At 56.9% G+C, this 26868-nt stretch overlaps 1 protein-coding gene across 5 annotated transcripts; it reads right to left on the bottom strand.

The window, feature by feature from the left end:
- Window positions 1-26417, bottom strand: SULT4A1 (sulfotransferase family 4A member 1). 5 transcript variants are annotated; one of them, XR_012510969.1, is made up of 8 exons: window positions 26176-26417; window positions 11661-11791; window positions 10558-10638; window positions 9296-9422; window positions 6014-6108; window positions 3372-3510; window positions 1837-1970; window positions 1-522 (listed from the first exon to the last, which is right to left on the bottom strand). XR_012510969.1 is itself a non-coding variant. In XM_074375663.1 (7 exons), the coding sequence occupies exons 1-7, from the start codon at window positions 26342-26344 to the stop codon at window positions 410-412; spliced, it is 855 nt and encodes a 284-aa protein (XP_074231764.1). In that variant the 5' UTR covers window positions 26345-26417; the 3' UTR covers window positions 1-409. The 5 variants fall into 5 exon arrangements, 4 of the variants coding, with proteins under 4 accessions (XP_074231764.1, XP_074231765.1, XP_074231763.1 ...); XM_074375663.1 differs by lacking the exon at window positions 1837-1970; XM_074375664.1 differs by having other exon boundaries at window positions 1-1970.
- Between the last annotated feature and the right edge of the window lie 451 nt (window positions 26418-26868).

Raw genomic sequence — 26868 nt, forward strand, 5'->3', positions numbered from 1 at the left:
TTCTACTGTTTGGGTGTGGCTCGCTCCTGAGTCCCCTCGGAAATGAACTTTTATTTGGTTTACTGACATTTATTTAGATTTCCAGTGAAAAGCTCTATAAAATACAATAAATAATGTGGGTTGTAAAAGGTAGACATTCTAGTTGCATATGTCACAGACTTGAGACCCATGGGACAGGCCGTCAGAACTGCAATCTTTACAATCAGACATGTAGACTTCAAATTCCAAAGGCAAGACAGCTGCTCTGGGTCAGAAATAATCCCATTTCCTCTGATTTCTCCACTGTTTCCCTCCCCACCCCGGGCTTCACACTGCTTCCAGAGTTTGTCCAGCAAGTAACAAATGAGTGCAAACGGGACTTTAGCTATAGTGTCGGGGACCGTGAGCATGCAAGTTTGCTGTTGCTTGATTATAAATAAAAGTCAAACGTGAGGTCACACTTTCCCATCTTCTGTTTGTACACCAAGTCAAACTTCTCGTTCATGGAGACAGTGAAGATGTCCTTCCACAGCCCGACTCTACCTGAAACACAGACAAGACCAGAACGTGCTGAGTTCACTTGTGCACAAGCGGCAGCCAGCTACCAAATCAAAGGAAGCCTTGGCAATGGATCTGGAAGGTTCCAGACCTACTCCTGGACCCCTCTGAACCTGGCTTACGGGGGCAGGACAAGCCACCTGCACTACACGCTGACCCACTTCCGGAGCCCGGTCGTTCCCTGCGCAGTGAGCCTGGCACCATGGATGTGCAGAGCTGGGGCCCTCGAGGACGGGCTTGACCCCATTCACTGCTGAATCCCCAGCACCAAGGCAGAGGGCGGGCGAGTCACCACACCCCGGAGGACGGACAGGGTCTGGGGACACATCTACTGCTCTGGGCGTCACATGGGTCTGGGGTCTCCGTGACATCACTGTTCACTGGGCTCAACAGCTCCACCAAGGCAGCATTTGTTTCTGGAGAATTTTAAAAGGGGGGAAAAATCATCCAAAAAGGCAAAACATTTTATAGGGAGCAGGAAGCCGCCTGACCACAGGTCAGCGGTGAAAGCTTCAGGACGCCTGTCTGTGCAACAGCAGGGAATAAAGCAGCCGCGGGTGAATGAGCTTTGGAGCCTGGAGGCCGACTGCGCACTGCAGCCAGAGCTCCTCACTCCACACCAACAGGAGTCGGGGCACCACCAGCCGACTAGCTCAGCTCCAGCCCGTGAGGCCCCTGGTCCTGCAGGCAGCTGTGCAGGCCCGGGTCTGGGCATCCCTCGTGCAGGGAAAGGAAAGAAAATGCCCAAAATGACTGAAAACCGCTGAACCCAGTTTCCTTAACGCCAAGATCTCCAGTTGTCCTGGCCACGTGTTCATGGCGACTGTGAAGGCGTCAGGAGTGGGGCCCCGACTTCCCACCTGCAGGAGCCGTGGGCACAGCCCCCGAGCCCGCACTGTGCTTTTCCGTGACCGCCCGGGGGGAGCTGAAATGCTAGTTTAGAACTCTCTTCACCATCAGCATCTCTGAGATCAGAGCTCTAACTGGCTCCAGCAAACATCCTTCATTAGCTCCATTATTAGCAGTCGTCCTTGTCCTGGAAGGACCTCAGATATGAAATTGCAACCCTGTGAATGCTGAGCTAACATAACCAAAGTGACAAGGATTTTCTCTTCGGTAGTGAAGAAAGAAAAGAAAGTAGTGGAGAGAAGAAAACAAGAGAGACTCTTCTTGCTACCCTCTAATGATACCTAAGGGGCAAAATTAGAAGCTTCTAAACCAACCACACCATAAATACATTTTTCCATGATAATTTTTCTCAGCTGAGGCAGCTGAGAGCTCATCAAAGGAGTCACCCACCTGGTTTAGGATTTGGAATCAAGACAGTGCAATTTATGTTGTGATATGAATCAAATTTAAGCAATGCAGCTGGCTGCTCGAGCCCCTGCGTTCTCACCAACGCAAGGAGGTCTTCTGAGCAAAGAGGCAATGTGCTAAAAGAAAACAAAATCAAAGAACTGAAATAAAGCAAAACCAAGGTAAACGATGATAAAACAAACACGTTGGAGGGAGCATATGGGCACGCAGCATGTTCTCGACGCTTCTCAACCACACAAATGAACCAGAAGAGGGATCCGGAGAAGGTCACATCTGAGGGTAACAAAACACAGCGAAAGCAAAACCAAAAAAGAGCAAATAAATTTTAAATAATAAACATTTGTGAAGATGCAGCCAGGAAATAAATGACAGGGTGATGTGGTTTGCTGTCTGCTTCCCGGAGAGTTGCCTGCCCTGCATTCACGGAAAGGTGCCTTCCACCCACCTTCCAACAGCCCCGAGAGCCAAGGCGGCCACCACCGGCCCTCTCTGGAGGAAGGACAAAAGGCCAGAGAGGCTCAAAGGTGGGGCCTGAGCCCAGCCCTTCTCTCCCCTCTGGGCAGCCGACTGCAGCGCCCAGCACTGTTTTGGGAACGTTCTCACACCCGAGGGAGCTCCAAATTCAAAGCCGGGAACCAGCCTTGGCCCGCAGCACCCAGTCAGGTGCGACTCTGTCCCAGTGGGTGGCTCACAGGGCCTCGGCCACCGCCAGGTGCAGGGGACTTTAATGCCCAAGCTCTCCACAAACCGCTTCAAATCCCACGAGCCCTCAGGGCCCGGAGAGCAACCACCAGGTGGATCTGGGGGCGACTCCTTCCTGGGACTCCTCCCCATCTCCAACTGCCTGGTGCCCAAGATACAGCTCTTGCTGCCTAGAGGGAGCGTCGGCCTCCAGGAGGGCTGCTGGCCAGCTCCAGTGGGGCTGCGCTTCCTGCCCGCGCCCCCTCCTCTCCTCCTCTCTCACAGCTACAGGCACACACCTACACACGCACACACCTTTCCCCAGATGGGGCAGCTGCCGCTCACTGCACCGCCGGCTCCCAGGAGGGAGCAGGGGACCAGCACCCCCTCACGTGGGCCCTCCCGCCCCCTCCCTCTGCTCTCCCACAGCCCACAGAAGCTCAAGGGAGTCGTCTGCACACACTGCGCTTCAGACCTGCACAGCCTCACACCTGCCCTGGGGGCCGTCTGGGAAGGCGCTCGCTCGAACACCCTTTGCCCACGAAGCCTGAGACATCCTGGCAGCCACCCCGAGAACTACAACACTGTGTGCACGGTCACAGCGCACACACCAGCAGGGGTCGCTCCACGGCCCCTCGACAGCACTTTTCCAATTACCTTCTTGCCCTTCACAAAGCAGAGGGCTCTGGAGAAAGGAGGTGCAGGGCAGTGAAACACTGACATGAGGGTAATGGTCCAGAAAGCATGAGGACCCCGGCAGGGAAGGGGACGAGGGCCCTGGGTTCCCAGGCAGAGGCAGTGAGAAGGCGGGGCGGTAGGGGGGAAGGGGCACATACCCCGGCCCACAGGCAGGGCCTCGGCGTTGCAGCACTGGTCCACCAGCTGGTGGCAGTGCTCAGACAGGGACTCCAGCTGGGCCTTGTCACAGGACACCCCCAGGAACCTGGCCAGCTGCTCCACCATCGTCACCAGGTCCTGGAAGACACAAGCAGGAGAGCCCATTGGAGGCCACACCTTTACCAAACCCGACTCTGGGCACTTGGTACACACGGCCTTACCTAGTCCCTAGGACAAGCCTGGCATTGACCTTGTCTGGAAATAAAATCCAGGTTAAGAGACTGCCCAAGGGCACTCAGCTCTCAGGTAGCAGATCTGGGATTCAAATCCAGGTTGTCTGGGAAATTTGAAAGCAGACATGAGGTCTTAATATAGCTGTGGTCATTTTCAACAGCAGCAAGAAGTAACACCACTTGCGAACTGTGCCAAGAGCAAGATCAGCTTAACCTCTTCCTCATCCTCCTTCCACGCCATCAGCTGGAGTCTAGACTGGCACCTGGGAGAGCCGGGAGGCCCCTGCGGACCCCAGGCAGACTCCAGGGCCAGCCCACCTCGCCAGGCAGGAGGAACAAGATGCAGTTACACTTGGCTTGCAGACACAAAGCCATCTCCGGGCCCATCGCTCCACCATTCCTTGGAGCAGATGAATTACCCATGCAGCCTAACAGCCTCGGGAGGGGCCCCCACACACTGCTCACCACGCAGCCCCTCCCCACTGCTGCCAGCTTCTCCCCGGAAAATACCAAAGCACCTCATATTCTCAATTTATGCATCACCGAGTGCTCTGCCCAGGGTCCTGAGCTGCCACCAGGCAGCCCCCAAACACTGGCAGCGTCTTGGTCACATCAGGAAGATGCTAGAGGCTGTCTCCTCTCTTGCTGGTTTATGAAGCCAACAAGCATCACGAAGCCTCTGGGCCGAGTCCAGGGCAGCCAGGCACTAAGGCTGTGTTTAGCTCTAAGGTTCATGTAACCTTGCGTCCCACTCCCTCGTATTTCAATACTAAGTTACTCATCGCTCAGTCAACTGAGGCTCCAGGAAGAAACTGCCCGGCCAGCATCTGGGCCCCGCAGGTGTGTGTGCAGCTAGACGGCCTGTGACTTCTCCTCCCACCCCGCCTGCACCACGGAGCCACGCGCCCTGACCCCGGCACAGGCCTGATGGAAAAGATGCTCACTTTCCCCCAGGCACCAGAACGCCCATGGCACTCTATTCACAGCCACCTCGGATGGAAACATCTCGAATGCCCAGCAGCCCCGAATGGATGGGCAAACATGTGCAGCGGAAGAACACAGCATGGAGACGGGAAGAGACAACCCTTTTCCTCTCGAGGCACAGGTGACGTGCGGACACCGCACTGAGCAGGGCCAGATGCCAACACACGCCTCCTGGTTCCACACGCAGGGCTCAGGAACAAGCAGAGTCAATGGCAGCGAGGCAGCCACACTCCTGCCACACGGCCTCCCTCGGGGGCTGTGGATGCTCCGCCCTGTCCACTAGCGCCCCAGAGACCCCCGAACCCATCCTCCGGGGTCTCCCCACAGCACATGGCATGGCCTCTGGTTTCCTGAAAAGGAGATGAAAGTTTCTATCTCGAAGGCCATCCATTCATTCAACAAGCGTTCCAAGGCCTCGCCTGTGTCAGGCACTAACTTAACGAGAGTGAACAAGACAGCTGGAACCCCAGCCCTCGGAGCTCACTCTGGTCGGGAGACAGTAAGTAAAATGAGTTCTGAACAGTAAAATGCACTGCAGGACGAGAAACGCAGAAAATGAAATAAAAAAGAGAAGTGACGGGGGCTCTAAGTGAAGGTCACAGAAGGCATCACTGACGGGGACAAAGGCCTGAAAGAAGCGAGGGAGTGACCGGTGTGGACAACTGGGGAAGAACATTCCAGACAGAGGCACAGCAAGCATGGCATGCCAGACAGAGAACCCACCCGACGGGCTGAAGGAACAGCAAGGAAGCCAGCGTGAAGCTGGCCGGCACCTGTGAGCAACAGGGAGGGGCAGACCCGAAGCGAGGGCAGGGCATGGGGGCCTTGCACCGCCTCGGCCCACAGTGAGGCTTGCTAAGTGTCGACGCAGCCAGTGCTGGGGCCGGGATGCCCACGTCGGCCCCTGCCGGACAGCGAGCTCTCGAGGGCCCGGGCGAGGCCCCGCCGCCCAGCCCAGCACGTTCACAGCTGCCGCCCGAGGCCCGCCTCCGGCTCCGGCTCCGGGCCAGGCCTCAGAAACACTTGGCTTGTGAAGCAATTCACCGGTAAACCCATCGGGTCCCTCAGCAGTCTGAGAACTGCTGCCCTCGGGCAAACAGGCCGAGATGAGAAATTCAGACTGCCAGCTTAGCCCGTTGCCCCGAGCTGGTCACCTCTGGAGAGGGTGCTGGGTGGCAGCAGGGCCAGTCTGGCTGCTCTGCAACAGCTGAAGCAGGAACACAGTAAGAAATGGGGCTTTTCTAAAGCACTGCACGCTACCTGACCCTGAAGCTGCGCTTGGCCGGGGCTCAGGACAGTGGTGGGGGGACACCTGGACTCCCGAGTCCCTGACGCCCCCTGCAGGCTCCACCCTCCCCGCGCGTGCTCTCCCAGAGGCTCCGGCAGCGGGAGCAGCCCCAGGTACCTGCCTCCGCCACACTCACCCGGTGCATGTCTTCGTACTTGAGGAAAAGCACATTCGCGTCCATGCGGTGCTCCCAGAACTCCTGCACGTGCTCAAACCAGGAGCCGTAGCCCACTGTGGACACAAGGGCACAGGTGAGTCAGTCACGGGGGAGCGGCCTGTGGGAGACGGCCTTGCTCCCTGCCTTCCCTTTCAGAAGGCTCCCCTCCTACAGCCCAGAAGCTGCGACTCAGGAAGAAAGAGTAAGTCCTGGGCTTCAGGGGCAGCCCCACACGAGCCCCTTCACGAGTCCCAGGTCCTAAGTCTCTCCTGCCCACGGTCCACAGCCCCCACCGCCTCGATGCCTAGAAGCTCTGACCCTTAGGGTGAAGGCCTCTTCTCCTGGGATGGGTGGGACCCGGCACCCATGAATTTCTCTAACTGGGAAGACAGTGATGCCCAGAGAAACCAGGATACTGGACCAGTCAGTTACGCTGCTGGGGTTAGAATGAGGTGTGGGAGGCTCCAGGACAGAGCTGAGAACGGGGCCCACCAGGCAGGTGCCACAGCAGAACCCCAGGCAGAATCAGGAAGCCGCAAGGACTGAGAGAGGCAACCAGCCCTGTCCTGGCACAGGGCAGCCCCCCACTTCCTGCGCTCCTTAGGGCTCTGGTGTGGGGCTGGGGTCACGCGGGCAGACGTCCTGATCAGTGCAGCCAGGCTGCTTCACAACGTTCTTCATAAAAACTGATTCTCACCACCTTGTCAAGTGGAGATGCCCATCACTAAAAGGGTCCCCGTGGGAGCCTTCCGAGGGGCTTCCATGTTAATCAGAAGAAGGTCTCAGCCAAGGAACGTGAGGGGCCCCGGGCATGCTGGATGACAGGGGCCGGTCAAGAGGAGTGGCCACGCTGCCTGCACCCCCACTCACCCGAGCGCCCGTCCACCTTGCAAACACTGGGCCCGGCGGATACCCCTTTAAGGTCGAGGGCCTGAGGGGCCTCCGGCCTGGTGGGAAACCACCAAGGAGACTGCCGACGACAGAGTGACCAGACAGAGGCCCTGTGCACACAGAAGGGCCCTTCCCACACTGGGACAGGCCTCAAAGGACCAGGAAGGGCGAAGCAGGCAACGAAAGGGAGGAGGAGGCCGCAGGGGAAGCGGCGAGCAGAGGCGAGGGCTGCATGGGGACCGTAAAGGATGTAAGGCCACTACGGGGTCAGAAGCAGATGACAAGACCCGACGGGAGGAGGGCAGGAGAGCAGAGCAGTGAGGGCGGGGGCTCGGACTGAGGCAGCCTGGCCTCTCGCACCCTCCCCGGCTGTGACTGGACAGGCCCTGGGCCTTTCTGCACCTCCTCCTCCTCCTCCTCCTCCTCGTGAACCCGAGATGACACAACCGGGGGCGGTGCCGGTGCCTGGTGGAGGCCCCTGGGGGTCCGACCCCCAGGGCCCTGGTAAGGGTCCTGCTGAATCCACTGCTGAGTCCACCGAGCGGCAGGGGGGCTGCTACTGCCCCTGCGGTCACACCTCCAACAGCGTGGCCTGTGCCCCCAGGGCGCTGACAGCCTCTTGGACTTACTTGTGTGAGCGGCCAGGAAAGCAGGGGATCGATTTCCCACCCAGCCGGCCGGAGCCGACGTCACCCCTCTGTCTGCCTTCCCAGCCGCAGCCTCCCCTGCAAAGAGGGCTCCGGAGGGACCCGGGTGTCAGCCGTCAGGGGCCCCGGGGGGGGGGGGGGGGCTATGGGCCAGAGCAGAGCAGAAGGCCCTCTTCAGGCCACCAAGGACCCACCCAGTACTTTATGAGGAAGGAAGGGGGCTCTGGAAGGGGAAGGGGAAACGGGCGGGAACGAATCAACACAAGGCACAGGCATTCAGCAGAGAGGCCTTGCTGGGACCCAGTGTTAGTGAGCAGGAGGATCTGCCCCCTGCTGCTCAGGTCCCTCAGGACCTCGGACAGAGAAGAGAGGCGCCCTTCCTGGACAGCAGGGATTCTGAGCACTGAGTATAAAGGGAACCTGGGAGGCGGAGGACTTAGGTGAAGAGGCTTTGGAGGGACCAAATCAAGTGTGTGTGGCCTTGAACCTCAGTGCTGGGCCGTGCTGGGACCTTCCCAACGTGGAGAGGCCTGTATGAGATAACTTTCAACTGCTCTGGCCTGAGCAGAAGGCTTTAAGCCCTGCACCAAGGGTCAGTCTGAACTTGATGGATACCTGCTCTTTACGAGGGCGTGGTCCCCACGCAGGTGGCTGGTTCTATAAAGGCAGGAACACCTGCTGGGATTTAAAAACACAGCTTTGGGGACCACAAGAGTGGCCTGCTCCAAATGCCTGGCAGACCATGAGAGGCCAGAGCCAGATGGTGGGTGGGCTGGGGGAAGGGAGGCTGGACAGAGGCCTTCAGCCCTCCTCCCCCGGCACAGCTGAAGCAAAGGTTCAAGGGCAGGGACAGAGCGCCTTCAGGCACTGGGGGTGGCGCATGCATGGGTGCACTGAGTGGGGTCTGGCCTTCAACCAGGCTCGGGAGGCAGCTCCAGGGGGCCGCCCTGGGTTACGTTCAGATTCAGGGCACTGTACTCCGGGATCATCACCACGCACTCTATCCTTAACTTGCCACAGAAGCTCAACCCCTGACTGGGCTGAACAGGTGGACAACAAGGCGGAGGGTTACTTGAGCTGGGAAATAAAACAGGAAGTACATTTTCAGATGGGTGCAGAACCATAATGAGAGCTGCCGACCACATGGTCAAAGGGATGGCCCCCTCCCTGGGCCCAGTGCAGCGGGTGTGACCAGGCCCGCTCCGCCCCAGGGCAGGGAGACAAGGAAGGGCCCGGCACACGTGGCCCCAGCTCACCCCTCTCCCCTGGGAATAAGCTTCTTACACAGAGCGTGGCCTCCCTCCATCCCCCAAAGTGCACCCCACCCGTCACACCGGCCTGGGGCTGGGGTCCAAGCTTGATCCTCAAGTCCAGCTAAAGGCCTGAGGGGCTCTCACACGAAGCCACAGCCTCTAACCTGACCTCTGGCACTGACAATAGAGGTACCTCACTGCTCAGAATCCAGGCAGGAGGAGGGGTGCTTTTAACTGGGGAACCCCAAGGACGCGGTGGGAGAGAAGGCCCTCCGCGGTGCTCACCCACCCTGCCCAGCACCGGCTCGACCCAGGACGCGCCCCCGACGCCCCTTAGCCCCAGCTCCTCTGCCCACTAGCGGGAAGGCAGGCGACCCCCATGGTTACTGGGGTGCGACGTGAAGCACTCATGGGCGTCCAGTGGATACTCAGTGTCCTTGCTGTAAGGGCACACAGGCTGAAACACTTACACTTGTCATTCATGAATCTCCGGCAGAATTCCTGGAAAGTGCCTCGATAGCTCATGGTCCGCAGGGAGCGGTGGAACTGGTAATACGACACCACCAGGTCCTTGGGGTTCCGAGCCATGTATATGACCTGCGGAGGGCGGGATGGACCAGCTTGGTCTGTGACCCTCTGTCCCAGGCCGGCCGCCGGTGCGGGCTCCACTGACCTACAACCCACCCTTCTGACCCCGCTTCCCACAGCAAGGTCAGCCCCTTGTGCACAAGGCAGAGGCTTCCTCACTGTCACTCTGTTTCAGCAGAGATGAACTCCTGTTCAGGCAATATGGCCAGCTAGGAGTTATTTCAGAGTTTTATCATATTTCTGTCCTTTAGCACTACTTCATTTTTTTTAACTGAAGTATAGTTGCTGTACAACATAAGTTACAGGTGTACTATATAGCGATGCACAATTTTTAAAGGTTATAAAATACTGGCTATATTCCCCATGTTGTACAATAAATCCTTGTAGCTTATTTTATATGTAACAGTTTGTACCTCTTACTCCCCTACCCCTATCTTCCCCCATCCTTCATCCGTCTCCCCACTGGTAACCATCACTTTGTTCTCTGTACCTGTGAGTCTGCTGCTTTTCTGTTATAGTCACTAGTTTGCTTTATTTTTTAGATTCCACATGTAAGTGATATCATACAGTATTTATCTTTCTCTGTCTGACTTATTTCACTTGCCATAATACCCTTCAAGTCCATCTACACTGTTGCAAATGGCAAATTTTCCATTCTTTTTTATGGCTGAGTAGTATTCCACTGTATACATACACCACATCTTTATCCATTCACCTGCTGATGGACACTCAGGTCACTTTCATATCTTGGCAATTGTCAGTAATGCTGCTATGAACATTGGGGTGCCTCTAAGCACTACTTTAAAATCAGCAGAAGACAAGAAAATTACAGTCCTGACCCTGGTGATGAGAATTACAGGTGAAGCGATTCATATATCTAATGTAGTTGAGAAAATAGGAAAAATCAGAGACACTGAAAGCAGCCATGAGTCCTTGGGCCTTAAACAGGCAGAGGCTGGACTTCCAAGTTCAAGTTCAACTGTGAGGACAAGCCAAAGTTAGAAACATGGATAAAAGCTAGAGATATTGGCTCAAAGACAGCCCCCACGGGGGTCACCACCCCGAGGCTCTCTGGGAACTCACACCTGGGACAGACCACCGCTTGGAAGGGCCTGTCAGCCTCCAGTTCGGGGGTGGGGGTTACCTTGGAGTCGCCGTTGTGGAGGTCGGAGGGCAGGAAGCGGTAGGGGAGGTGGCTTTTGATGAGGCGGGGTGACGTCAGTTCCTGCAGCGGGGTCAGAGGAGCGGCGGGTGCTCAGAGGACGCGCAGGTGCTCATCCAGCCTAACAGCCTGGGGCACGAGGTGCGGAGGCTGCCGGACTGAGGGCTTCCTGCTACTCCTGGGATGTGCTTGGCCCTCCCTCTCCCAGGCCCTGACTCAGACGTGTCCCCTGAGAGGCCTGCCCCATTCCATCCTGCTCTGCTCCCATCTGGGGTGGTCACCCTTTGAGCACCAGGACTCTCAGCTTTCCTGTCCAGTCAGCTGCCTCACTGGAATCTAAGTTCTGCGAGGGCTGTGACATCGCCCTGCCAGCTCAGTTCTCGGCGGGAAAGGGGTGGCAGGCACCCATTGCCGCTCTGCTGCGGGCACAGTGGATGGGTCACCAGGGGCCGAAGTACCGTGGCCAACAGAGGGGTGAGGGGGTGGACGCAGGTGAGTTGTCGCTGTAGGTGGGGTGCAGAGACCAGCTCACAAGGGACAATGATGCAGGGGGCGGGGGCACCCTCAAAGCTGTGTTTCAGAAGGCCTGTCCATGGGGAGAAAGGACAGGCTGGCCACGCAGGAAATGAGGCCTGAACTAAAGTGGCAGAGGGGAGGGTGGGGAGAAAACACTCTGGCCATGTCTGAGGGGCAGGGTGGATGGGATTTGGGGATGACATTTATTTCAGTCTTCATACCAAATATTTGATGCAAACGCATCCGACCCAGTTCCTGCAACAGACAGAGTGAGCCACAGCGGGCGGCCGGAGGGGAAGTGGAGCAGAGGCACCTCACCCCGACACTGCCCCGTCCCCCTTACCCCTGGGCACCAGCCTCCTTCCACCCCTAAGTCACCCTCAGCACCCACTGGTTCAATTCCAGGGTCACAGTCACCAGGTCAGGCCTGTCAGTCTCCCTCTAGGCTCCCTGGGGGTACCGGGAGCTCCCTGCTCTCCCTCCACCCACAGGGCCCCCAGGAACCCCTCAGGAGCAACTGTCACTCAGGCAGAAACGCCCTGAGCAGGCGGGCTGGGCCCCGAGCCTACCTTGATGATGTCCAGGCCTGGCTGCGGGTACTCCAGGACCGGGAGCTGCTCGTCAATGTTCATTAGGCCGATCTCGTCGGGGTCGGCCCCCTGGCTCACCAGGTAGACCACCTCCTGCAGCAAGCTCGTGCCTGGAGGGAGAGAAGCCGGGGAGGGGCGCTCAGAGGAAACCCAAGGGCCAGCCAGCTCTTGGGTCAGCACCTGCCACCCAAGAAGAAGGCTGACGGGCCACAGGGCTGGGGCGGGGGGGGGGGGGTCCCAGAGCGCCTCGAGTCTAGGGGCTCCCACCCCTCCCTCCATAAAGGCATGAGTGGTTCTGCCTGGTTCTTTGCTGTACCAGGTGAGCCAGCACATGGCCACGCTCAAGCCTCATTTTCTGAATGCACGAGCAAACCCTAGACACTAAGTAATCAGAAGGGGATGTGTCGATCAAGGAAGACTTCCTGGAGAAGGCAGTTTAGAAGCAAAGGCCCTGAAGATAGAAAGTGTTGTGGCAGCTCTTCAATTCAAACAGAAAGAACTTCTGTCCATTAACCACAGGACCCTCCCACCAACCTGAGATAGGGGGATCATCACCCCCATTTACAGATGAGGCTCCTGGGGCCTAACTGTGCCCAAAGTCACAGCTGGTGTGTCTTTCCCACCAGCCAGCTGCTCCTGGGGAGGCCCGCCTACCCAGCAGCTTAGGGCAGCTGCACTAAGGGTGGGGGTGGGGGACCATGCCCTTAGAAATTCGGACTGCAGGCAGTTTCCACCAAAAGAGGCCTCTCTCAGTGAGGCCTTCAGGACCTATTTTAGTGCTCCCTTCCCTTCCCCCACCCCTGTAGCCCCGACAGGCAATGACCTAGACAGACCTTCTCTGCACATTATCATTGTCTACAACGATTCCACAAGCTCCATCCTTGCCTCCACTAAATCTCTCTGCTGGAAGGCCAGCCTTGTTAGAGCCCAAAGGAAGCTGCCAGGCCCTCTCTCCAGCCCCTCCAAGCCCATCTCCTGGTTGAGCAACTCTCAGCCTCACCTTCTCTAGCGTTCAGTGGAATCAATAGGCCACACCGTGCACCTGCTGGGCACCAGGGAGGCAGGGAATGGGGGACACAGGACAAGCTCGGGAAGTAGCCCCCGGCCTCGCCAGGCCGGTGTGACAAAATGATCACAGAAAAGACCAACTGGAGATGGTAACTACACTGACACCCTTGTAAGCAGTTCCAGACACCCTTGTACGCACCTAACCAAGGACCAACACAGGCTCTGCTGTTAGCCAGCCCTGGATCTGTAAAGGTCCCCGCCAGGCACCAGGTGTCTCCAATCCTCTCCAGGCCCACTGCCACCCAGCTAGGTCCCACCACTCAGGTGGCACCCCTGCACACCAGCACAAGCCCCACTCAGCCTCTCCATCTACTATGCTGGCTGCCATGCCTGGACCCCCACCCAACCCCGCCGTTCTCACATCCAGGGATGCAGCCCTACTCGGCCCCCAGCCTCCTCTCCCCACCCTGACACTCTGCTGCAGCCGGCCTTCCATCTCCCCAGAGCTCAGTACCCTGCGGCCCCGGTCTACAGGCTGCCCTTCTGCCTGGTCAACCTGGACTTGCTCTTTGGGCCACTGCCTCAGAGGCCTTCCTGACCTCTCCGAGTCTCACCAGCTGCCCTTCCCCAGCCCCGAGGGCCCTGTACCTCCTGTCCAACTGCACTCAGCACTCTGCGCACCGCTGTGGAGCTGACGGGGGGCAGGGAGCGTGTCTGAGTTCTCTATTAGTTTCTATGGTTGCTGTTAATGAATTAGCACAAACTCAGCAGCCTAGAACTACACAAAGTTATTATCCTGTAGGTCTAGAGGCCAGGAGGCCAGCACAGGTCTCACTGCGTTAAAATCAAGGTGTCGGCAAGGCTGCGTCCCCTCCTGGGCTCCCGGAAGAACCTGTTTCTCACCTTTTCCAGCCTCTGGTCACACGGCATGACCAGCGCACCCTCCCGCCTCCCCCCTCCCCCGTCAGGACCCCTGTGCTCACACTGAGTGCTCCCAGATGGCTGAGGATAATCCACGTCTGAAGGGCAGCTGGTGAGCAACCTTACTCCTCCCTCCTGGGCTCCAGGAATCAGGGCGTGGACACCCGAGGGTTGCTTTCCTGCTGACCACATTCACATTGCATTCCTAACACGGCTCCCAGCACAGAGCAGGTGCTGCGGCCTGAAGGATGGCACGCAGCCAGCTCAGACGTCTCCTCTTCTCCACGGGACTCGGGGTCAGAGCAGCGTCTGTGGCCCTCCCGACCCCAGCCAAGTCTCTCCTGAGCCGGGGATGCTCCCCCGAGGCTTCCCCGCTCAGAGCTCCCTTCCCAGCCGGCTGCCTCCTGCTCACCTGTGTCCACGGCCAGCGGCAGGCCTGGCTCTCCCGCAGGCTTCCTCTTGGAGCCAGGACCCCAGTGGAGACCCCCCTGCTCATCACCCAGTGGGGCCGCAGCAACACCTTCTGTCCGAAGGACTGGTAACCAAGGCAGTGGACGCAGCCCCAGCCCGGCCCCAGAGGTGGTGGCAGCACCCACCTTCCAGAGCGGGGACCCCTCCAGCGTCACCCATGAACTCATGGTCCCTGAGATAGAGCATGCTGTTCCTTCCAAGTCACCCCAGGACTCCCCTCCCAAGCTCCCCGGTGGCTGTTGTGCTGGGTGCCAGGCCAGGCAGGCACTGCAGCCGGGCCCAGAGGGTGGGGCGAGGGCGGAGGGGCCACGCAGGGGCTTCCTGTCCACATCTGGACGGACATCTGTCCCATCTTGGCAGCCTCAGCTCCGAGCCACAGTGCTCTTGGGAAGGCAGAGCCAAGGCACCAGACTCCACCTTATCTCCTGCCAGGCGGGACTGCCATCCCCATCTCACAGAGGAAAGTGAAGGCCAGGACCTGGACGCAGGCCCGAGTCGCAGAGCCTGTGTTCTTCCTACAGAGGCCCCCACCCTCCTGCCTGCTGAGGACTGGGATTAGGTCGCCGTCCTCACTCAGGATCCGGTGGTCTGGCCCCTGAGAGGGGTATCCACCCACCACCCCTCTGTCCATTCAACCAGCCTGCGCTGAGGGCTGGCCCTGGGAGTCCCTGCTTCTTCACAGGCTGCTGGGCCAAAGAAGAGGATGAGTGGAAGGGCCAGATGTGACCGGCTCGGGGCCAGAGGCTGTACAAGAGAGCCGGGCTCCGAGCCCCTAACACGGGACAGGCACCGCTCACCAGGACTCCTAACACCCGAACACACTTCAGCCTCCCACTGCACTGGGCAGCCTCAACCGAACACAGGACTCGTGCCCTCCCATCAAAGCCATGCCCCACATGACAGGTGACACCTGGAGCACCGCCCACACAAGGCAGAGAGAGGTTTTAAAAGCACATTCAGTTCAGATAGGGAAATAGAAGCTCGGAGTTCTGGTTCTAGTCCAAGATCACACAGCTGGGAAGGGGAGAGCTAGATCTGGGGTGGGAACCCAGGTCTGAGTCCCCGCTTCCCTGCACGGCCTCCCCAGCACCCCAGGAGGAGAAGGGGCGAAAGCGGAGAGTCTGGGTGGGGCCCATCCCGGGCCAGTGTAGACTGGGACCTCCTCCACTCCCGTAGCCACCGGACAAGATGTACAAAAGCCGGTGCAGGCGAAGTAGGGGCTGAGCCCCCACCCCTCCACCCCCCACATCTGAACCCTCCGCGGGGAGCTGAGCTTGCGGCAGGAAACCAGCCTGCCTCCCCGCAAGTCCAAGGTGAGGCAGAGGAGAGCCAGGCTTTCAACCCAGATACACATAGGGCTGGCCGGGCAGGGAGTAACACAAGCCACACACTTTCCAGCAGCTCATTTTCAAGTCAGCAGATGCTACACGATCGTTTACAGGGGCGCTTTTGCTGACAGCAGTGAAATCACTCCTGGGCGGCCCTGCAGTGGCGGCAGTGATTCTGGCCCTGGGCCTCCTGGGCCGAGACCCATCGGAAACCACTGGCATCCAGCCCGACCCGGCACAACGCTGCAGTGGATCCCATGAAAATTCCCACCGAAACTCTGCCCTCAGAGCCAGTCAGAACTGGGCCCCTAACCACCAGGATCCTGGAGCCGGAACCATTTGGAATTTCTATTCATTTTTATTATTTACCAAAATCACATGTGTATCCAGTTTAAAAGTCAAAGATACATACAGAAAATCTTGTTCCCCGCAACCCCAGTCATACCCAGAGCAATCTTTGCTGATTGTTCCCTTACCCTCAAGTACCTTCTGTGCTTAGACTGTCATTTCACCATCAATATGTCCTGAGACTAAGGAAGGTGACGACCCAGCCGAGTTCCTGCATTGCCCAGGCACAATGTTCGGCCTAATTCAAAGTACACCATGAAATGATTACACTTCTTTTCTTGCAGAAGATTTTGTTTTTTCTTTGCTTGCTTGCTTGGTTTTCTATGCACCTATTGATAATTATTTCTCCAATTCCATAGCAAACCCTCTCCAGACGGCCAAATACACAGGGTGCTCTCTCAGGTCCATGTATTTCTTGGGGTCTCACCCCTGCCCCCTGGCTCCCCACAACCTGCTTCCCGTGATCTCCCTCGGGCGGGATGGACCATGTCCTTTGTCCACAACCCCCTCGTTGGTGTCCTCTCACGCAGTGGCAGGGCCCACCCTCCAGCTGCCTCCTGAGCTTGACAGCTGTCTGAGATGAAAGCTCGCCCGTTTCTACTCACCCGGGACCGGCGGTCTGGCTGGGTATAGAATTCCAGGCTGGAGACCACGTCCCCTCGGAACCCTGAACGCACTGCTCCCATCTTCCAGCTGCCAGTGCTGTGTGGAGAACTCTCAGGTCCGGGTTCCTTGCCCTTTGAAAGTGGCCCGTTTTTATCTCTGGAGGCTTTGAGATATTCTCCTCATCTCAGGTTCGGAATTTTCCACTAAGGGCTTGAGCATGGTCTCTTCTCATCCATCAGCCCGGGGGTGCTGTCAGGCATGAGGGGGTCTGTAACTCAAGTCCTGGGGTTCTGAAAATCCTGGTTTCAATACTTTGCTCTTGCCCCTTCTCTGTTCTCTCTGGAACTCTGAGATCTTTCCATTTTCTTATCTTTTTGCACCTACTCATCACCAATTTGTAAACTTTTTGTTCTGTTCCCTGGGGTATTTCTTCTGCATGACTATCCAAACCTCACAACTGAGTTTTAAAAATTTCAACTACCACTTCTTTAATCCCCAAGAGTTCTTTCATGATCCTTCCTTGATCCTTCCTGGTGCACCTGCTTTCTTTAGTGAACACACATCTGCCTTAACTCTCTGAGGGCTCACAGAGGGCTAGGGGTGCAGGTGTTCTGTTTTTTTAGGTTTTCTTCTGCTCTGCACATTGTCCTTGATTCCTCTGAACTCTTTTTGCTGCTTGTTTTGTTTCGTTTTTGCAGGTCTCTGTCCTTCGTGTTGGAGACGTTAGGATCTGGAGACCCTGAGTCCATCCACAGGTTAAAATGAGCCACTGGTCGCAGCCGTCTGTGAGTGAGCAAGGCTTGCTGACTGCAGGGATCCGTGTGTCTGGGAACGCAGCCCCGGCCTGGGTGCTCTCACAGCTGAGATGGGAGATGCCCACAGACAAATATTTATAAGTCTTTTCTTTGGGGTCAATTTCTCCAGAGAAGATACCTCCCCTCTCTGCCCTGGGGGACCACAGGCACTCCAGGATACAAGGAGGGGAGGGGGCTGGAAACTCCCTTGCAGGTGCATTATTGTCACATGATCTCCACATCCAACTCAGCACCATATCCCAGCCTCCAGCTGTGCCTGACATCCCCAAATCCACAGCCTCTCTGGATCAGCTTCCCCCAAAGACACCTGTCTTTGCAATAGCCTCCTGCTCTCCCTGTATCATGGCTGCCACCCCAAGGTGCCAGGTGCACAATTCCTGCAGCTCTACAGTAAGCTGTCACCCTCCCCGTCTGCTGTCATCAGGGTCTCTACCTGCAAGGTCGGTTAACGCTCAGCCACCACATCTGAGCTTCCAAACTCTGCAGTCACTGCCCCTCCTTTCTACCTGATTGTCAGGCAGTGAGGTTTTAAGAGGAAGCAGAGGGGAGCACCGGCCCCACGGGCATTCTGCAGTTGCCAGACATCAAGAAGCCCCAGCCAGGATCTGTCCAGCTCCCTCGAAAATAGCAACAGCTGAGCATCTGAAGCTGCAGCCAGCAGAGCTGGACACACGACCCAGGGCTGGGCTCCTGCAGGCCTCTCAGCAGGGGTGGGGCTCGCTCTCCCAACAGATGCTGAGGCCTCCTGAACACTCCTCCTCAGGAAGGAAAGAGCAAAGGTGAGGCACCCTCCTCCGCCCCTGCCCCCATCCTGGGAATGTTCACATACACCGTCTCAGCTCTCAAGGCAGTCCTGACACGCGTGAGGACATGGAGACCGAGGAGGACTGCCCGTTCCCAGGCCCAGGCTGCACGTGGACGGGAACCAGGACGAGAGGCCCATGCTGCTCACACAAGATGCCCTGTGGCCCCAGCAGCAGCCGAGGACAGCGTGGCGTCCATGCACCGTCCCAGGGACTCACGCAGCTGCGGCCTCATCTGAGCCGCACGAGCCCCTCGGTGGCTTCCGATGTCACATTTCACACACAGGCGGACTCAGCGCTGAGCTGCCTGGGGCCACAGACACGGGTGGGCCATGAACCCAGGACCGAAAACTGTCAGACTCCAGAACTAGAGTGCTTCAACACACACACACACACACACACACACCATACACCACACCCATATACCACACACTCACACGCACATAAACACACCACACCCATCAGAGAGCTGAAGCTGCAGGGCAGATGATAGGCTAGAACCCCAGGAAGACGCGCCCAGGAGGAAGAGAAGCCAGGTGCTATACTCAGGTAGAATTTCCACAAAGTTACAAAGGCTAACTGTGGGCTTACAGAGCAAGAGACCCAAGGAGAGAGTTGGCACCAAACAGACTCTTCTCTGCAGACTCACCAGGTGCTCATGAGAGAGACTGGGGAGGCAGGGTAGAGACAGCGTTCCTCAGCATCATGGCTGCAGGAAAGGAAAAGACCCTGCCAGGACCCTTCTCTGTGGGAAGAACGCTGCAAGACACTGAGGGAGGGGAAGCAAAACCTGTCCCCCTCCCACCCAGGGCACTGGTGAGGACCCCACATGGCTAGAGACGGGGTGAAAGAAAAGAACTCTGCCTTCTGGGCGGGGCAGGAGCCCATCTCTGGACTCTGAGACCCCCCAAGTGCCAAAGAGGGATGTGAAACCCTTTCCTGCACAAGACCCACCATCAAGGCAGAGCTGGCTGCCACTAAGGGGCGTCACTGAGAAAGCCCTCCAAGACCCAGGAAGCCAGAGCCTGCCTGTGGCGGCAGCTGGACCAGATGCCAGAGGACCTCCCCGTCAAAACCCTCCTCCCCCAGCCAGTAAAGTGGAGCAGCAAGTAACGGCAGCCCACCGCTGAGGGGAGGGACGGGGGGGAGAAACCTTTCTAAGACTCAGACCAAAAGCTGAAGGTATGGCAGAACACTGAGGAAAGACCCTCTGGAAGCTCAACCCCCATGCTCAGCACAAGGTGACGCTACAGGAATTAAAACCTGCAGTCACGCAAGTGACCAGAGTGACAGAACCGAAATGCAGCCCAACTCCTACCAGACCGACTTGCCACCTACACTAATGGCCTGGCAGGAAAAGACAGGCCCATTTCCAAGCATAAATGCAACTGACTGCAGCGCTAATGCTGGCACGCTAAGTCTGCATTCAATCCAAAAGTGCTGCTCATTAAGGGGGAGGCTATCGCTCAAGCCCTAGAGCACATGCTTAGCAAGCGCAGGGTCCTGGGTTCAATCCCCAGTGCCTTCTCTAAAAATAAATAAATAAACCGAATTACCTGACCCCCTCAAAAGACTTTTAAATAAATAAGCACTACTTATTCTTAAAAAGGCAAGGAAAGGAAATTATTCCACTGTCAAGAGACAAAACACTCAACAGAACCAGACTCAAAAGAATTTAAAATTAATCTGGTTAAAATGTTAGAGGATTTCATGGAGAAGGTGGACCAGGTACATGAACAGATGGATATTTCAGCAGAGATATGGAAACTACAATGGAAATGCCATAGGAAAAATAAAAACACAGCAACAGAAGTAGAGAATGCTTCCAACGGGCTCACCAGTAGAACTGACACAGTAGAAGGAAGAACAAGCCTGAAGATAAGGCAACAGAAATTACCCAAGCTGAAACACAGAGAGAAGGAGCTGTGGGACAGCACTAAAGAATCCATCACGTACCTAATTGGAATCTCAAAAGAAGAGAGAACTGGACTAAAGAAATATTTGCATTGATAAATCCCTCTCCCCGAAAAAAAAATACCTAGACACATAACATTCCAAGTGCTGAAAAATCAGAGACAAAGAGACAATCTTGAAGGCAACCAGAGGGAAAAACAGATTCATTCCAAAAGGAACAAAGAATCACAACTGACTTTTCACCAGAAGCTATGCAAGCCAGGAGACAATGAAGTGGCATCACTCCAGTGCTGAAAGATAGGAGGGAGACACAGGAAGGATGGTCAGTCCCACAGTGAACAGATGAGAGTTTTGAAATGGGACATCCTCATCAGGTAATTAGAAGGAAGGAAAAGGAGAGGGGGGAGGGGAGGGGAAGAGCACAACAGATGGAAGGAGCAGAAGACTTAGGGGAAGAAAGAACCAGGCGTGCTCAGACGGTCCCATGTGAGTAAGGACGCAGAACAGGTGAAATGAGACCACAATAGAAGGACAGGCTACAGAGTTCACCACTGCCTGAAGGCAACAGGGCATCAGTGAAGAGGTCTAATGAGAGAGTGCCCACGGTCAGATCTGTGTTTCTAAGCGGTCACTTCTGCTGCAGAATGAAAGGTGAGCCAAGGGAGAAGGCCACGCAATACTCCAGGTGAGAGAGGAAGAACTCCAAGATGGTAGCAGGGGCTGAGAGGCGTAGACAGATCTGAGAGCTTCCTGGGTGCAGGATCCACAGAAGCAAGTAACAAAGTGCATATGGGAGGGGAGTGGAGAGAGGTCATCTCTGTCTAAGAGGAATGAGAAATGAGGAGCCCAGGATGAGACCCTGGAGCTCAGACAGGGAACTCGGGGTCTCTTCCTTTTCCACTGGCGTCAGAAAGATGCTCCCTCCAGACGCCCCTGCTCCTTTCTTTCTCCAGAACCCTGTGGAGTCCTCCCCAGGCTTTCTCTTCCAAGCCCCACCGAAAAAGGGGAGAACATTCCCGAGACCCACCCAGGCACTTGGGTTTGCCCCCCTCTCCCCCAATTCCAAGCCTTCTTGATTATGTGCAAACAGCTGGAATAAGAGCGAAGGGAAGGAAGAGAGAGGAGGAGAGAAAGGGAAAGGGGGCCTTCCGCTACACTTTCGGGCCTCTGCATGCTCTCCCGGAAGGCGGGCAACTAAGCACTGGGTTGGGGTGCACCATCACCCTGTGTGGTGGAGCTGGAAGAGAGGCCATTCACACTGACCTTGGAACAAATGTGAGCTCAGGGAGGGTGACAAGTCCCTCCCTGGACATCGTGTAGTCTGCTTCCTGACCCGCATTGAGGCCGTGAGCAGCCTCCTCCCCGCCTGCGGGAAAATGAAATGTGATGACCAGATGTGAAAACTTGGGGAGCGACCGGCCCAGAACAGGTGCTGGGCAGATGCCAGTTCCCATCCCTGCTGTCCCTCTTCCAGCTCCTCCTGTCGCTGGTTCATCTCCACCACGTGCACATGAGAACCATACACTCAAAAGCTGATACTGCCCTTTCCCCTCACTGGGCCTGTTTCTATCCAAAAAAGGAAACAATCACGAGAACACATGACTGTTCTGACACTCAGACAAGGTAGAGAGTGGGACAGGAGCTGCAATCGGTGATCCCACTCAGCCCACCTCTTCCATGCAGACCTCCAGTGACCCTCCTCCTCTGAGCCCTCCTTCCAGCGGCTCCTGGACTAACACTGAGAATGACCACCCTGGCCTGTCGGTCAGCTTTCAGCATGAGGAGCCTGGCTTCCCAGTGTCACTGCAGGTTCCTAGAGGGCAGCACTGCCTCATTCACAACGCTCCCCAAGCCCCCTCTCCTCAGTAGGGAGACACACCCCCATGTTATTCTAAAATTTAAGACTTAAATGAATCCATCAGGTCCAAGCCTCTCACCTGTCATAAGCAAACTGAAGTCACATGGTGACAGGGCTAGAACTGGAGCCAGACTCTCTCTCTCCCCTACAGTCATTTCACTGCTTCCCTCCTAGTCAGTGACAAGACAATGAGGATGCACCTCAAGACTGGTGGGAACCAAAAGGAAAATAAAATCAGGAGATGGGCACTCTGGCCAAGGCAAGGAGCGTATTCCAGAGCCAGGCTCTGGGACCTCGGGGACAGCTATAAGACATCTCCCCAGACACAATCAGACTTAAGCTACAAAAATCCTGGGACCAAAGAGGCTTTAAGCATGAATGACAATCAACAAGCGATCATGAGAAGGGCCCTCCTCAGAAGGCACAGCGGCTCCCACTGTTGGGACCACGGTCTGAACTGGCACCGTCCCACAGAATTTGGGGCAATGATGGAAGTGTGTCACGTGTGCTGTCCAATACAACAGCCACCAGCCACATGCAGCTCTGAGCACTTGAAATACGGCAAGTGCTACCGAGGAACTGAAAGTCTAAGTTTATTTCATTTCAGTTCATTAGCCTTCAACATCCACCTGTGGCTAGAGGCTACTGTCCTGGATAGCGTAGTGTTAGCCTGTCATCTGAGCTCAGATATCAGAAACACACGCACAAAAGCAGGATTTAGTTATTACTGCCTTTAACACCAGATATCCCCCAGCCCTGTGAACCCCTGTCCCCACCAGAGATGGCAGGCGTGGACAAGGGACCCTGTAGGCCCTTCTCGCTCAGGCCACCTGCAAGTTTCCAATGATCTCCTAGACTTGGGCACCGGAAACCCAAGGGGTCTTGTGGTTTCTTCAGGGGAAGGGACCTCTGCTTGTCCTCTACTTGCCCCGGTCCCAGCACCAACCACCCTGTAGCTGCCTGTCCCCCAGCAGACTGATCACTCACCGAGAACAGGCACCAGATGGGACTTCTCTCTGCACCCCCAGCACCTAGGAGAGCACCTGGGCACCACAGGTGCTCGGGGAGTGAAAGCCAGCATCAATACACGGCCCTTTCTTGTGCTCACCCTGCACCTGGTACAGGCGGAGCCCTCGCCCAGCATCTCACTCATCCGCACAGCAGCCCATCAAGGCGGTGAGGTGATCTCTCCCACCTCCCTGGGAACCACAGCACAAAGGGACGATGTCATCTGCTCAGGGCCATCTAGTAGGTAAGCATCATAGTTCAAATCCAGGACTTCCAGCTCCAAAGCCAGGCTCTTAGTCTCTAATCACCAGTACCTCCTACAGACCACTCCTGGTGGGGAGGGGAAGCGGGGGGAAAAGGAAACACGAACTGGGCCACCTGAAGTCCATGTACAGGACTCAGAGCAGTGACAGAAACCATAAAAATCCCAAAGTGGTCTGAGACTTCCATCAAAAGCACACAAGAGAAGGTGGGATCCTCCCTCCTCCTTGGGGCCTGAGTCCAGCTACCCTGCACGGGAGGGGGAGAGGCTGGCTGTGGACTGGGGACCTGATTAGACCTAACTGTCTCTCGGCAGCTGCATGTCTCTGAGCAAGTTCCTGCCTTCTCTGAGCCTCCAGGTTAATGTGGCAGAGCATCTGGCACATGGGACTCAGCAAGGGGCCGCTTCACCACTCCCAGGGCATCCTAGGTCCCATCGCAAACTGCGACTGGCCTGAGTCCAAAGGAACAGCCCCTCAAAGGATCCCAGCACCAGGGCAGCAATGATTTAGTTTATGCTGTGGATTTCACAGCGGGGAAAAGGGGGCTTGGAATCACCTGAGGGCTATGACTTGCCGGAAGCCAGATCCTGCCCCCGAGGCTGCTCGTCCTGCTACCCCAGCTGCCACTGGAGATGACTTCCAGGACCCTTGTCCTCCAGTTGAGAAAAAACCTTTAGTGCCAATTTTTGGGACCAATCTTCAGTTCCCTGTTTGACCGTTCATGTAATGAACTTTACAGGCTGTGGCGGGGGGGCGGGGTGGAAGCCTTTGGAAGCACTGGTTTACGACAGTGCAGGTCATCTTTTCTGAGAAAACTTCTCACTTATCCTGTCACCATCCCATGGAGTGGAGGAGAGGGATGGACCGGGCCAAGGTTGAGAATCGGGAGGAAAGCAAACAAGGAACAGAGTAAACTGGCCTCCACAAAACCCCCAATTCTGCTTCCGCTTCACTCCCGAGCTCGCGTCTGCTAAGACGAGCCTCCCACCAGCCACGTGGGCTTGGGCAAGTGGCTTAACCTCCAGCGCCTCCCTGCCCCATCTGTGAAATGGGAGACCAAATGGGACCAGACAGCCCCGAGGGGAGTCTGCTGTGACTCTGTGAGCTACAAAGAGAGAGCACGGCAGGTAGTCAGCTGTGAAGTGACCAATGTCACTTGCTCCTGCTTACACGCAGTTCTAACAAGGCAGTCCAGGTCACCCAGCCCTCAGGTCAAAGGTCAAAGGAGCAGCCAGGGCCGGATGGGGAAACAGTCAGAGCCTGCAAAGGCCACAGGGCTGTGGGAATTTTTCTTTTTTTTTAAGTTTTACAAAGGAAGCTCTCTAGGGCTCTGTGCAAGGGACCCCACATAAGGATCTCCAGCCACTGCTGGGTTCTCTGTCACCAGGGGAAAGAGCCACATGTTTATTGTCCTTGTGAAAAAGTCTAGGGTATACTTTTGATTGTCTTTGAAAGATGTAAGTTACAAAAAGATGTGAGTTTGGGTTATCTAGAAAACTTCCTTAAACTAATACCTCATTCCCCACCAAGGTGCCAAGAAAGGTCCCCAAAGAACCCCACCAGGCCCTCAATGCAGGGCCCTTCTAAAGCATCCCCCACAAGCCCCAAGTACACGCTTTTCAAGTAAGCGCTAATCCTGTGCCTCCCCCACCCTTCCAGCTACTTAGCTTCTTACCCTTGGTCTCCTCGCTGCAAAATGGAGGGTGTAACACAGAACCACAATTGCTCATCTGCAATTCCAGAATCCTATAGAGCTCCCCAAACCAAGTTTTCACAATTCATATAGAGGCAAACCCTGTCCTAAACTGACATGAAGCTATTTTTAGTCTTTATTGATCCCACTTAATGTGAGGGTCCAAAGTACAGCCCCCACCCCCGACACCCAGCTGGGGTCTTACATGTCTGAATGATGTCTGTGGCTCTAAAATCTGAACAAATCTGAATCCCCACACCCTCAGGACCCCATGATTGGGATGAGGGGCTGTGAGGCTGCAGTGGAAGGAACGTCCAGGGCGCACTTCCATCCTTTCCCCCTTCCCAAGGACAGCTCAGCAGCACCTCCATTCTTTTCCCCACCGCTCCACTCACAGCCCCCTGCCCAGAGGACTGCGCCTACTGCCCCTGGGTGTTGGGGCCCCGCACAGCAAGGACAGCCAAGTGTACAGGACTTCCAGCAACCCACACCCCTCCTCGTCCAGCACAACCTCAAGGCTGCCACCCTCCACACCAGGCGACAGACGCACTGCACTGTCTGGTTTCAGGCATCTCCCTCCCTCTCCAACAAACTGGTAACAAGGGAAACCTGCAGGTATGTTCAAAGAACAGAAAAACTGCCTCTTTTCCTTACAAACCTCAGAAGAGGCACTACAGGATAATCTCTTATATCAGGTCCTGGACACACATGGGCCTGGCTTTAAATCTCGCCTCGGCCACTCATCAGCTGTGTGACCTTGGGCAAGCCACTTCCCCTCTCTGGGCCTTAGTACCTACATTGTAAAGTGAGGATGACCATCTCCACCTCACCCGGTTGTCATGAAAATGACGTCAGTTAATGCTAGGAAATGTGAATGCCCCGGGGTCCTGACTGACCTGGGTGATGGAGGCGGCCCTGAAACAAGAGAACACAGCAGGCACGCACTCCGGGCATGGTCAGTCCCATCCCCCACCTGGGGCCCATGCAGGGAATGAGGGACGCACACAGCCCTGACGACCGTTTTATCCCCTTCCCAGATCATCACCAGGACTTTGAATTCATCAAAGGCTGAACCGGGCCCAGGAACAGAGAGGTTAAGTGACTGTCCAAGGTCACACAGCCAGCAGGGCAATGGGAGGGGATGCAGGGAGGGGTGCCTGGCCTAGGCCTACCCTACTGGCAGCTCCAGCCAAAGAGGCCCCACGGGACGCTGTCCAGCCATGGACGCCGGGCCCACCTCCGAAGGTCTCTGGTCTTGGTTTCCCCAAATGCAGGCCGACCACCCTCCATCCCGCCCTGTCGGGTTCCGGGCGCGGGATGGGTGGTGGGCAGGGCGGCGAGGGCGACCACCGCGCCCCCGCCCTCCCGCCGCCCCTGGCAGGAAGCCCCCGGCGCGGGCGCAGCGTCTGGGCGGGCGCGCCGCAGAGCCGGGCCGGGCGGGGTCCGCGCGGGGCTCACCGGACTTGGGGTAGGTGACGATCCACACATCGCTCGGCCGCACCGGGAAGTTGGCGATCTCCTCCATCTTCCCGCGGCAGAAGGGCGGCAGCCGCACGCCGTGGAACTCGAAGTACTTGCTCTCGAACTCGCCCGGCGTGCTGGGGGTCTCGGCCTCGCTCTCCGCCATGCCGCCGCCGCCGCCGCCGCCGCCCGGCCCCGGAGCCGCGCCGCCCGCGCCCGCGCCCGCGCCCGCACCCGTCGCCCCCAGCCGCCGCGCGGCGCTCCGCAGGCTTGACGTCACGGCGCCGCCCGGCCCGCGCCCCGCCCGCGCCCCGCCCCAGCAGGCGCTGGAGAGGGCGCTCCGTGGCTGTGACGTCACGACGCCGCGGCGCCCTGGCCGGTATGACGTCATGGCCCCGCCCTCCAGGCGCCCGCTGCCTTCCGCAGACGTGACGTCGTGGGGCCTCCTGCCTGCCGCGCCCCACCCCCGGCCGCCATCACCCGCCCGCCACCAGGACCGCCCAAGACCCCGGCCCGCCCTGCTCTTCCCAGCCCGCAGCCGCATCACCTCCATCACGCGTTCGTTCACCAACCCGGTGATTCTGTCATACAGCAAGCCGTCAACACAGAATCACGAAATACTCCAGCTAGGAGTGACCTTAAAGATTCATGCATTCAGCAATTATTTAGGGAGCATCCGATAGGTACCAG

This window comes from Camelus bactrianus, chromosome 12 (genome assembly GCF_048773025.1).
Source record: "Camelus bactrianus isolate YW-2024 breed Bactrian camel chromosome 12, ASM4877302v1, whole genome shotgun sequence".
In the NCBI taxonomy this organism is placed as follows: Eukaryota; Metazoa; Chordata; class Mammalia; order Artiodactyla; family Camelidae; genus Camelus; species Camelus bactrianus.